At 48.8% G+C, this 12,973-nt stretch overlaps 1 protein-coding gene across 3 annotated transcripts in view; it reads left to right on the forward strand.

Moving 5' to 3' along the window:
• RCL1 (RNA terminal phosphate cyclase like 1) overlaps positions 1-10,650 on the forward strand; it is a 64,036-nt gene extending 53,386 nt beyond the window's left edge. For all 3 annotated transcript variants that reach the window (XM_046022886.1, XM_046022889.1, XM_046022888.1), the window contains one exon: positions 9,910-10,650. In XM_046022886.1, coding sequence (XP_045878842.1) covers positions 9,910-10,060 — 151 coding nt within the window. In that variant the 3' untranslated portion in view covers positions 10,061-10,650. The remainder of the gene's footprint in view (positions 1-9,909) is intronic.
• Positions 10,651-12,973: the final 2,323 nt, after the last annotated feature.

Genomic DNA, 12,973 nt, shown 5'->3' on the forward strand with positions numbered 1-12,973 from the left:
GGAAAGATGAAGGAGGAGGCAAAGTTCATAGTCCTGCTGCTGGACTAGTGGGGAAATTAGAGAAGTGAGTTTGAGGCCAGGGTGTTGTCGGAAGTTGACCGCTGAGGCATGACAGCAAGCGTTCTCCGAAAAGAGCAGCCCAGACCTAGTGATAAGCAAGACTTAAACGATACACAGCTAAGTAGAGGAAGCATTTCCCATTGATAAGCAACAGCCTCTGACCGCTGACCTCTGCACGCGCGCATATGTGTGTGTGTGCACGCGCGTATCTACCTAACGTCCTTACGTGGTCATCAGTGAGTGGGAGCGGGCTGGGTGGCCCTTGCATGGGCAGAGATACTGAGATAGATCTGAGACTGAACTGTCCTTTTTCGGTTATCATGGTACCGATGCTGTCTATCTGAAAGGTACAGTACTGTGATAACTGAAGAATGGTGGTGCCATCACCTTGGGAGAGGGGCGCGCTCCACCATGGCTGGGGAGTCCAGGGGACTGGGGGAGAGTCTGATGGAGGCTTTTTTTTTTTTGATTGGTGGTGGGAGATTGTTTTGGAACAAGGAGCTGGAAGAGAGTACATTGTGTTAACAGAGGGGGAGGGCTGGTAAGCAGGAGAGTGGTGAGGACCACACTGTCTCCTGATAGCTCGTATCAAGTATTTCACAGCACGGGAGACCGGAAATTGAGTAAATGGCACTTTGACGCCAGGAGTCAACACTGCTAAGATAGACTTTGTAACTCAGGCAGTTAGAGAGGGGGGTCAGGACTGGGAGCACAGCACTCGGAGTGCAGAGACTGGCTTCCTGTGAGTCTGCGGGCTGCTTCAGCTGCTTAGTGGCTCTGGCGGCTGCGGCTTCCCGGCCTCTGCTCTGGGGCCTCCAAGAGCCTGACTGTTCGCACAGCATGAGGCTGTGTCTAGAAACATGTGTGGTCATGGGCCATGGGGTTTGGCAGAACATTATGTGAAAAATTGAATGAATATTTTTATTTTTCCTGGACAGTTTTTTTTTAAAAATTTTTTGCTTTTGGAGCTTTTGTTCCCCCCAGTTTGGCTCCAGGGCCTTTATAACCTTTTCAAGTCAGCCACCCCTGTGGAGATAGTCAAGATGTAACTGAACATTTTTAAAAGTTTCTGTGTCCTCCTCAACTCCCTCTGCACCAAACATTAATCACAGTGTCCTGTCTTCCAGAGACGTTGCCTAAATTATAACATCTCCTGGGAGAACAAAGTGGTCTGCTCTGCCTGGAGCTTTAGAAGAGTAGGACACATTGCAAAATTATGTGTTTGAGGCTTGGGGCTAGGCCTTACAGGACATTTGTCCTCTGGATTACCTGCCTTCCAGGCTACATGTAAGGGGTGGGGGCCCTACCTTCTTTTTGGTAAACTAGCACGCAAGGGTGGGGGCATGGGAGTTTATTTTGGAAGCTGGATCTGATTGGGACCCTCTTTGCTTTGTCATCATGGAAGGCTCCAGTGGCCCAAAGTGATGAAGAGGCAAAGGCGGGAAGTAGTGTATGTCCTTGAGGGACCTGGTAAGTGAAGTTGACATAGTATTTGTGAACAATTAAGGGTGAAAAGGGACAGAATCCATAATCAGGACGATCATACTCAGATTCAGAGCTCAGATTCAAGAGCTTTTGAGATCAAACTGTCACGCTTACTTTAATGAGCTGTTAAAGTCATAAGAAGTTGTTTTCTGAAACCTGATTGCTGACGAAAACCAGAAACAAGACCCAAGAAGTGAATTCTGGCACTTGGCACATTTTGAGTTTTATAAACAGCTTTTCCAATACCAGTTTACAGAGCACGAGCATTAAGGATTTTTTTTTTTCTGTGCAGTGTTGCTTTCAGATCCTTCTGGAAAATAAGGGTCTCTATGTTCTTCCCTTCTTTTCCTCTTCTCTCTGTCGTACTTCAGGAGATTGCTGTTGGTGCTTTTCTGGGTTACTTGAGAAAGTAAGTCTATCTGTGTGAAGTTCTTCAGGAAGGTTGGAGAGATTTTTTTTTCAGTAGAATAAAATTGTATTAAATGGCATGCTGGTATGTGTATAATCTATTTTTGTTGAACTTATTGAGTTTTATTTATTTTTTTTAAGATTTTATTTATTTATTTGACAGAGAGAGATCACAAGTAGACAGAGAGGCAGGCAGAGAGAGAGAGAGAGAGGGAAGCAGGCCCCTGCTGAGCAGAGAGCCCGATGCGGGACTCGATCCCAGGACCCTGAGATCATGACCTGAGCTGAAGGCAGCGGCTTAACCCACTGAGCCACCCAGGCGCCCGAATTTATTGAGTTTTAGATTGTTATAGTTGGTGAGAGTAGTTCTGCCTTCCCCTCAAAAAGCTTAAGAGTTCAGGGAAGGATTTACACTTTATTTAAAAGCAGGGTGAACAAGAAGAATAAATATTAATGAGCATCTTATGGAGAAATTGTTCACGGCTAGAGGCCGCGGGCCCAGAGCGTGCTGCATTCTGCATGTGCGTAGGCATCAGAATCCTCCTAGATTTCAGGTGCGGCTCTGCCCCAGAGCCCGGGACACTCTGTGGATCAGGCACTGGGCACCCTGAGCTTCTGTCTCATCAGTAGAGACGGTGATGGTCCTGAAGCCGTGGGTTTGTGGAAATACAGGGAGACTTGAGAGGTCGAGCACTCAGCCCTCCCAGCCATGCAGTGGGCCTCACGGAGCTCAGTAAGTGCCAGGAGCCGAGATTTGCGCCTGGGTTTCCCATCGGCTTGGGAAGTCCAGCCTCCTGGTCAGGTCACTCTGGATACCAGGAGGCCTAGGAAACTTGCTTCGGGTGTTCTCAGACCTGACGTCACTGTAAATTGCCTGCTCAGCTCTCTCTAAATCAGCCTCCTGCAGTCATGACACTAAACACATCGCACACATTTTATTTGTGATGCCCAAGAATTCTGCAGGCTCGGTTTATTTAACGAACACTTACAGTGTGTACTGTTGTCCAGATGTTTTAGGTGCTTTAAAAATACGAACTCATGTAGTTTTCATGATGACCCTGTGGGGGAGATAAAGACAGGAAGAAGCTCATGCTCCCGGTTTCCAGGTGGGGGGTTTGAGGCTGGAGAGGTCAAGTCCTGTGCCCCGGGGACACACAGATCAGCCATTGGGGTTCTGACCCAGACAGGCTCGTCCAGAGTCCCGGCTTCCCTGACGCACTGTGCTCTTGTGTAAGAGTGGGATTCTGTCCACATCGCTGGGCCCCACGCACCTCCCTGCTGCATCTTGTCAGAGCCCTGGCTTCAAATTCTGCTGTAAAATGATCTCCTTCTATCTTTAGTTAGAAGTCTAAAATAAACCGTGCTACTTTGGTTTTTTCCCCCGCCCCTCCCTTTAATAAATGACCTCTTTGCACTGCTTGTGAAGTGCTGGGGAGAGAGAGCCCCGTGTGTCCTTGTTCACACGGGCTGATTGGGGCTTCCCACAGCTGCCGGAGACCAAATGAGGGAGCCCCCGGCGGTTTGGGCTCATTTGCTTCGCCGCTTTCCACAAGCTGGTGCGGCCCGCTCCACCTTACCTCTGGGGAGTGCAGGAAGTCCTGCAAAGCCCGGTCCCTTCTATTACGCTCTTTGTACCCCAGAATGTATTTGGCATGGGGGGGAAGCCAGAGATAGCCTTACTTTTCAGATGAAAAGAGTGAATAGTTAAATTCGTTATAAAGGTGGCAGGAAGCAGAGAGTCAGGCTGGGGGAGACGTGAGGTAGCCGAGTCTGGCGGAGAACTCGCTGTGAACATTCCTTCTTGGAATAGAGGTCAACAGGTTTCGGGAAAGCCACTGTTGGGCAGAAAACGCATCACCTGTGTATTTTTTTTTTTTTTTTTTTTTAAAGATTTATTTATTTGACAGAGATCACAAGTAAGCAGAGAGGCAGGCAGAGAGAGAGGAGGAAGCAGGCTCCCCGTGGAGCAGAGAGCCTGATGTGGGGCTCGATCCCAGGACCCTGAGATCATGACCTGAGCCGAAGGCAGAGGCTTAACCCACCGAGCCACCCAGGTGCCCCTCACCTGTGTATTTTTAAAAAATCTGGTCTGTCGTGACTGTGGGGTCCCATTGAACAGATTCTCCTCCTACCCCTGAAACTTTCCCCTCCACTTCCAGAGGAACACCTTAGGCCTGAGAAGCAGGTAACCATAATTTCAAAGTGACTTGGTGACACAGGAGACAGGACCCTCTGTCAGGTTTTGTGTCTGTAGAGCTGCGGCACAGAGGCCTCTCATGATCCTGGCCCCCCGCTGTGTCAGACCTCAGAAGGGTGACCTGGTGAGGGCGGCTAGTGTTGAAGGGGTGGGGTGGGCTGGGTGGCAGGTTGCAGGCAGTTGGGGCTCACTGCGGTGCCCATGAGCCCAGTGGCCTTCACCTGTTGACCGACAGTGGTGGTGGGAAACCACCCTTCGAAAGTACACAGGAAAAATGATCTCTGTGCACCAGCAGTCTCTGAAACGGATTTGTCAGATGGACTAAAGGCTTTCATAGGAAAGTATTTCTCTACAAAAGTATTATTGTTTTGGTTTTGTTTTTTTTCCGAAAATAAATCCTCACTTTTTCCTGAACAACAACAAAAAAGCTCCCTGTACAGTTGTCTAAATCAGGAGTTGACATCCTTTACACAGGAGTCGTGTAGAGAGAATTCCAGTTGTCTAACATGGTGGGTCTGCAGAGCCGCCGGTTACCCGTGCAGGTGGTCCCAGTGCCCCCCTGAGCAGCCGAGCTGCTGTCAGCGCGCCACCGCCCCTCTTCTGCGTGGCCCCGTGCTTGAGTCCAAGAAGCGGGAGTGTGCCGGCAGGCGCTGGGGAGAGAGGGAAGGGCGGGCGGGTGACCTGTCCCGGGAGGCACAGCCGCAGCCGCACAGAGCTACGCGTGGTGAAGGGCGCAGATCAGCGCGGACGTGACTTGCTCAATTCCCGCAGGAGATGGTTAGGATTTAACACCATCTGGTTATTTCTCGGCTTCTAGCGGCTTCTTGGAAGCCATTCTGAAGCCTCCCCCGGCCCCGTCATGCAGGCCTCCTCAGACAGGCAGAGGGGCTGGCGGAGCATCTCGTAGGACGTGGACCCGACTTTGCTTTTGCTCCGCCGTTTCGAGGCGGCAAACCCCCGAGGCTGCAAGTATGTGGGCCGGTGTTTCCCGTCCTGCGCCAGGAGCTCAGGGGCGCACGCGGAGGCCCCTTGGGGGTTCTGCCAGCTGCCGAGGGCGTGCGAGGGCTCCGGCGGCGACCCAGGCTCCTCGGAACACAGACGAGGAGTGAGATGGCTGCCGCCGCCTGCCTTGCCGCCTGCAGATGTCGAGTGTTTATCTGCGGGTTCGATGTGTTTGTTTTCCCTCCTAAGACAGGGTGGGGGACGAGGTGGGGCTGGGACAGAGAGCAAGAAACTATTGCAGTTGCTGAGGAAGACCGGGACGCCAGCAGGAGAGAAACGGGCTTCCCTTCAAGCTGGGAGTGAGGATATGCTACTTGTCGAGGGCAGCCCTGGCTCCCCAGCCCCTGCCGGGCCTCCCGCAGCTGGTAGGGCGCGGGTGGGGGCGGGGTGCGGGGAGGGGCTTCCACCGCAGACGCAGGCTCTGTCCTGGGGGCGCTTTACCAGAGGCGCAGCGGGCAGTGGCGACACAGCTCTGCAGAAGCATTAATTAGACACCACGAGGGGCGCCTGGGTGGCTCAGTGGGTTAAAGCCTCTCCCTTCGGCTCAGGTCATGATCCAGGGTCCTGGGATTGAGCCCCGCATCGGGCTCTCTGCTCAGCAGGGGCCCTGCTTCCTTCTCTCTCTGCCTGCCTCTCTGCTTACTTGAGATCTCTGTCTGTCAAATAAATAAATAAAATCTTTAAAAAAAAAATTAGACACCACGAGCCGAGCCAGGCATACCGTGGACACGAGAGAGCCTGCTGGCCGAGGAGGCTTTCGTGGGAGAGTTGCCAAACAGGAGGTTTCTCTTAAGACAGAGGTGAAGGGAGAGCAGAGAAGCAAGGACTTCCGTGCCAGTGTGCCCCACGCACCCGAACAGCTTCCCAGCGTGGTTACTTTTTCTTCTCTTAGTCCCTAAGGTGCAGGTCATGTCGGCCAGACTGGCTGAGGAGTTGTCCCACCCCCTTTTCCCGCGTTTGTAGGCTGAAGGACAGACGGACAGGAGGGATGTGAAATTCACCTCAGTAGGCTTTGTGCTCACTTGGATGGATACTGTGTAAGGCTGGGAGCCGGGCCTAGTACTAGGCTAGTACTTTTGAATTTCACAAATATTGTATATTATTTTGAACAGCTGTATTTTTTTTAAATGCCGACCCCTATGTAGTGTCAGTGGTTTCTTTTTTTTTTTTTTTAAGATTTTATTTATTTATTTGAGATAGAGAATGAGTGAAAGAGAGAGAGCCTGAGGGTGAGGGTCAGAGGGAGAAGCAGACCCCCTGCTGAGCAGGGAGCCCGATGCGGAACTCCATCCTGGGATTCGAGGATCATGACCTGAGCCAAAGGCAGTTGCTTAACCACCTGAGCCACCCAGGTGCCCCATGAGCAGCTATATTGAGATATAGTTCACTTACCACACAGTTTACCCATTTAAAGTATACAGTTCAGGGGCGCCTAGGTGACTCAGTCAGTTAAGCGTCTGACTCACGGTTTCAGCTCAGTTCATGATCTCAGGGTCGTGAGATTGAGCTCCACATCAGGCTCCCTATTTAGGGGGTAGTCCGCTCAAGATTGTCTTCCTCTGCCCCTCCCCCGCAGGTGTGTGCCCGTGTCCGCATGTGCTCTCTCTCTAAAATAAGTAAATCCTAAAAAAAAAAATAAAGTGTACAATTCAGTGGTTTTTTAGTATACTCCCAAAGTTGTGTAACCGTAACTACAGTTTCAGAACAGTCCTCATTTTAGAACGTGTTTACCACCGCAGAAAGAAACCCTTCGCCCATTCACCGTTGTTCTCCATCTTTCCTGCCCCCCCCCCCCCCCCCCCCCCCCCCCCCCCGCCCCAGCCCTGGGCAACCGCTAATCTGCTTTCTGCCTCTATTGTTTGCCTGTTCTGGCCATTTCATGTACAATATGTGGTCTTTGGTGACTCGCTTCTTTGAGCACGATGTTTTCAGAGTTCATCCATGCTGTGGCATGTGTCCGTACTGTGCTCCTTTTCAAGGCCAAAGAATACTCCGTTGTACACACACCCTGCCTCTTGTTCATCTTTTCATCAGTTGACGGGCATTTGGGCTGTTCCTACTTTTTTGGCTGTTAATGAATAATGCTATCGCCAACATTCGTGCCAAACTCTTGTGTGGGTGTGTTCCACTTCTCGGTGGCTGTACCTCCAAGGGGGATCACTGGGTCACGTGGGAAGTCCTTACTTTTAAGGCTTAACTGCTGTACGGCTGTCCACAGGGCCACGCTGATTTTCATTTCCCTAATGACTAACAATGCTGAGCGTCTTTTCATGTGCTTATTAGCTATTTGTATGTCTTTGGAGAAATAGCTATTCAGATCCTTCCTCCATCTTGGATTATTTGGGTTTTTTATTACTGAGTTGTAAGATTTCTTTATATTCTCAATACCAGACCCTTATCAGATACACGATTTGCAAATATTTTTTTTTTTCCATCCTGGGAATTGTCTTTTTATTTTCTTGATAATGTCCTCAGATGCATAAAAGATTTTAATTTTCAGAAGGATGCCTGGGTGGGTCAGTCATTAAGCGTTTGCTTCGGCTCAGGTCATGGTCCCAGGGTGCTGGGATAGAGCCCCTCATCGGGCTCCCTGCTCTGCTGAAAGCCTGCTTCTCCCTCTCCCACTCCCCTAGCTTGGGTTCCCTCTCTCACTGTGTCTCTCTCTGTCAAATAAATAAATAAAACCTTGAAAAAAAAAGATTTTAATTTTGATGAAGTGCAGTTTATGTTTTTTCTTTTATCACTCTGCTTTTGATGTTGTATTTAAGAAACCAGTGTCCAGTCCAAGATCATGAGGATTTTCTCCTGTTTTCTTCTGTGAGTTTCATGTGTTAGCTGTTAAATTGAGGCCCTTAATCCCATCTTGAGTTAGTTTTTGTGTATGATGTGAAGAAGGGGCCCAGCTTCATCTTTCTGCATGCAGGGCTGTTCCAGCAGCATTTGTTGAAAAGACTGTTATTTTCCCTTTGCATTATCTTGGTACCCCTTTTGAAAATCAATTCACCATAAAAGTATGGGTTTATTTCTTGACTCTCAACTCTTTCCCCTCGGTCTTTATGTTAGAATCAGTATTTTGAAAGCTTCTCAGGTAATTCCATGTGCAGGCAGGGTTAGAACCACCTGGCTAGGGTCGGGAGTTTGGATGGTTCATTTGGGAGGCCGTAGGACACACGGTTGTTGGATACTTCATCACTGAGATGCAGACCATCTCCTCTTAACTAAACCAGGGTCCCCAAACTTGCCTGATTAAGAATCACCAGGGAGAGGCACCTGGGTGGCTCCATCAGTGAAGCATCTGTCTTCGGCTCAGGTCATGATCCCGGGGTCCTGGGATTGAGCCCTGCATCAGGCTACCTGCTCAATGGGGAGCCTACTTCTCCCTCTGCCACTCTCCCTGCTTGTGCTCACTTTTTCTTTCTCTGTCAAATAAATAAATAAAATCTTAACCAAAAAAAAAAAAAAAGAATCACCAGGGATCCTTGTTAAGAATAGTTTTCTGGCCCCTGTGCATTAGGGAGACTGGGCCTGTAAGGGGTGGGGAAGGGCTGACTTTGTGTTGGCCTGTGTTTCCAGGCTCTACTAACTACCAGTTGTTAGTTGAACAGAACCTTCAGGAACTTGTGTGTTTAATGAACTCTCCAGGTGAGTCTTACGGTCAGGCCAGCTGGGAGATGCTGCATCTGCGAGGGCAGACCCGTAGAAGCCTGCTTACGTGGCCCATGGCCTTTCCGTGGGATTGCTGTTCCCAAGCTACTGTTGAGATGAAGCCATCATTCTGTCTTAAAGGAGATGACGAGAAACAGCTCTGTGAAACTCCACATCACATTTACTGTGAGCTCCTCCCTGGCCACCTAGTTTGATGTGGCTGGCCGTATACATACAAACATGTCATACCCACATTTCTTCCCACCGCCTTGCCTTGTTTCCTTTCCTTAAATTTCCACAGTTAAAGAGTATTCAACTTATCTACCCCACTACATTGACAACTCCCTGAGAGAAGGGATTTTTTTTATTGACTGCAACATCCCTAGCACCAAGCACAGCACTTGGTACAACGTACACACTCAGTAAATGTGTGTGGAGTGAATGGAAGGGTTATACTGAAGTTGAGGAGTGAAGAGAGACACTCAGTTTTCGCCTCTGGTTGTCTGTCATGATGCTGTGAGTCATGGGAGTGCATGTATCTCTCTCTGCATGTTATTCTCAAAGACTAACGCTGTATTTATGTCTGCTCGAATGGCATGGGGCCATATGGCTTATATGTCGTGTACTAACCTCGGACCTTTAAAAATCTAATTTATCTTGTGTACATCTCCACTGGCTATCTAAATCCACTTGGGAAAATGGCAGGCTGTTAATAAATACTATTTAATGAGCTTTGATTGAGATGTTCTTAATTTTAGATATTCTTGACCTGTGAAAAGTAAAGCCTTGGGGGCGCCTGGGTGGCTCAGTGGATTAAGCCGCTGCCTTCGGCTCAGGTCATGATCTCAGGGTCCTGGGATCGAGCCCAACATCGGGCTCTCTGCTCCGCAGGGAGCCTGCTTCCTCCTTTCTCTCTGCCTGCCTGTCTGTCTACTTGTGATCTCTCTCTCTGTCAAATAAATAAATAAAATCTTTAAAAAAAAAAAAAAAAGTAAAGCCTTGGGTTCTAGGTAGGGGAAGGAGAACTTTTTTTGAAAATAGAATTCCTTTTCACCCTTCCCTCGTTTTTTGTTTTTGTTTTGTTTTTTGTTTGTTTGTTTTTTCCTTTTTAGGATAGAATTTTTGCGGCATTTGAAGAGCTTTTTCCAGATTATGTTTAAAATTGAAACCAAGCCGTGTGGTGAAGAACTCAAGGGTGGGGATAAAGTGCTGATGACCTGTGTTGGCATCGGTTTCTCCAACCTTAGCAAGACCCTCAAGTGACACTCTCATCAGATAAGGCCCCAACGCCTACAAGCAAAGTAGAAACTGCCACGGACACCCAGCAGGACCACATCCAAATTCATCCAGGACGGGATATGCTCTTACATTAAGGATTTCTTCACTTTCCATTAAAAAAAAAAAAAAATCAGAATATTTGAAGAAAAGACATCTCTGTATCATGTGGCTTCTAGCTGTTTTTACAGTGCCTCTGACATTTCTCAGGAGGCCTAGTCATGCCCAGTACACCCTTGCCTCACCTGGATGACAAGTGTGCCTTCAGGACACAGTTGTGTTGCCAGAACAACCTTCCAGCTGCATCCCTGGGCTTCCGTCATGTGGAGCCTCTCACCGTTTTTCCTGCGAGGGCTGACGCGCTGAGCCTGTTTCTGTATAGGGATTACTGAGATATAAGAGACGTGCACTGCTCACACGTGTCAGGATCGGTCTGTGACGCTCACTGGTGCCTCTCTGAACGGACTGACGTCTTAGAGGCAGGTGCCGCCCCCCTGTCTGGCTCATCATATGTGTGGGGGGGCGAGGAGTGCCTGGGGAGGGCAGGGGTCCATTAAAGTTATTGGATATTTTCTCTATCTAAGGTGTGTGGTACATTTTCTTATTTTATCCTCATGGTAGCTCTGTGATATAGATTTTTATTACCAAGGGTATTTTATCCCTTTGAAGTTTATAATGTAAAGACAGTAGATCTCCTCATTTAAAGTGCTGCATGAAAAGCTCCTAAGTCAGATGGTTACTGCCCCACGGATGCTAGCAGAAGACCTGCGGATCTTGGGGCCGAGATAGAGAATTTCATAATTGGAGCACAGCGAGCAGCATGAGCCTCATATTTGAATCAGTTTCCCCTGTCCCCCAAGTCCCACAGTGATGACATGAGGGGGGGTGGGGAGGCAGGGCGATGCCCAGCATGCAGTGGGCTGGCCTCTTGGCCTAGGAGTCTGACACTCGGGGACTCCTCCTCTTCCAGCAGGCCTGCTCTTTCTTCCAGATGGGGACATTACTGCATCCCTCAGGACTGCTTGCTGGGAGCACCATTAGGACAAAGGGCCCAGGGAAAGGCCTCCCGAGCAAGAACATGCAGGAACTCTTGGACAACTAACAGAGTCTACATTTGGTATGTGTATGGGGCCACAGTTGGTAGGAAAGAAAAGATCTGATTCTTTCTACGAGGATTCCAAATGGTATTCCCCACCTGGAAGCTGCGGGTGTTTTGAAGTAAGGAAAGGTCTTTCTCCCTAATCTTTGTACCCTTTCTTTTTTGGGTGAAAGGGACTAGAGAAAGGCTGCGCCGTCATGACTGGGGGTGTGGGAAGATGTGGAGATGTAAGCCTAACATAGCAGAGAGCCAGGCCGTTTTGAACCATGGCATTCTGCTTACTGAGAACTTTACATAGCTATTAGTTTTGTGTTATGCATAAGAAATGAACACAGGGGTGCCTGGGTGGCTCAGTGGGTTAAAGCCTCTGCCTTCGGCTCAGGTCATGATCCCAGGGTCTTGGGATCAAGCCCCACATCAGGCTCTCTGCTTGGCAGGGAGCCCGTTTTCCCCTCTCTCTCTCTGCCTGCCTCTCTGCCTACTTGTGATCTCTCTCTGTCAAATAAATAAATAAAATCTTAAAAAAAAAAAAAAGAAATGAACACAAACTTAGCAGCTGAGAACAATACCCATGTATCCTCTCCGTTCTCTAGGTTGGAGGTTCTGGTGGGCTTGGCTGGATTCTCTGCTTAGAGTCTCATAAGGCTGATGCCAGCTGGGCTCTGGCAAAGAATGAGCTAGCTCATTCAGATTGTTGGCAGAATTCAGGTTCTAGGACTAGAATTCCTGTTTCTGGCTGGCTGTCAGCTGGGGACATCTTTCAGCTTCTAGAGGTGGCCTGGATTCCTTGTACCTTGCTTCCCTCTGTCTTCAAGCCAGCGATGGTACATTCAATCCTGTTGCTTCCAGCCTTTCTTCTGCTTTCACTCTGACTTTTTCTTGTGGTACCAGCTGAAGAAGACTCATTGCTTTAGTTGCTTTTAAATGCTTCCTGTCCTACCTGGATAATCTCTCTATTTTAAGGTCCCCTGATGACAACAATACCTGAGTTTGCGTTTGAATAGCTAGGGGCTTGAATCAGGGTCAGCCATCTGAGAATTCTGCCCACCACACATGTGCTGCCGTCTGTTTACTGCTGCTGATGCTTGAACCCAGATGGGCCCATTATTAAATTCAGAACTAAGAGGCCACATTGCTTTGGACACGACAAATACTATCCTCAGGGACTTTGTGTCTGTTGTAGCAAGCTCCAGAAATGGTACTGTTGGCCAGTTTTTGGTGGCGTGTGGACTGCAGGCAGATGATTACAAACAGTCAAAGGGGTGTGTGCTTCTCTCTGCTGTGAACATGGGAGGGTCTAGTGTTTCCAGCCCTCCTTCTGGCGTAGTGGCTTTTGCAATGGGAATATCTGATAGTGGTGAAGATATTGCCAAAGGAGGGGAAATGTAGTATTTATTTATACAGCGTGCTCCCAGCCCCTTCTCAAATGCCCAAGAGAAGCAATATCGTTCACTGAACAGGAGCCATTCTGTGCAGGTTGCTGGTCCGTCTTTGACACTGGGCCCCTCCAGTTTTTGCCTTGTTCTTAGATGTGCTCCTGGTTGGTCCAGCTGCCCCTGGGGTAGTTTGAAGAGAGATTCTAGCATTTTAGGCTTGGTTTTCTTAGTTTTTCTGTTTCTTGTCTGTCGGACGGAAACAGACCATTTTTTAATTCATTGAGGATGGTGAATTTTTTTTTCAGGACCTATACACCTGTGACCTTGTTGGGGGTCATGGCGGAACATTGCTTTTGCCTTCCTGTCATCTACCTGCTTCTGTCTTTCAACAGCATTTAGACTACGTTCTATGTAAACACCAGCCAG

This window comes from Meles meles, chromosome 11 (genome assembly GCF_922984935.1).
Source record: "Meles meles chromosome 11, mMelMel3.1 paternal haplotype, whole genome shotgun sequence".
Lineage (NCBI taxonomy): Eukaryota > Metazoa > Chordata > Mammalia > Carnivora > Mustelidae > Meles > Meles meles.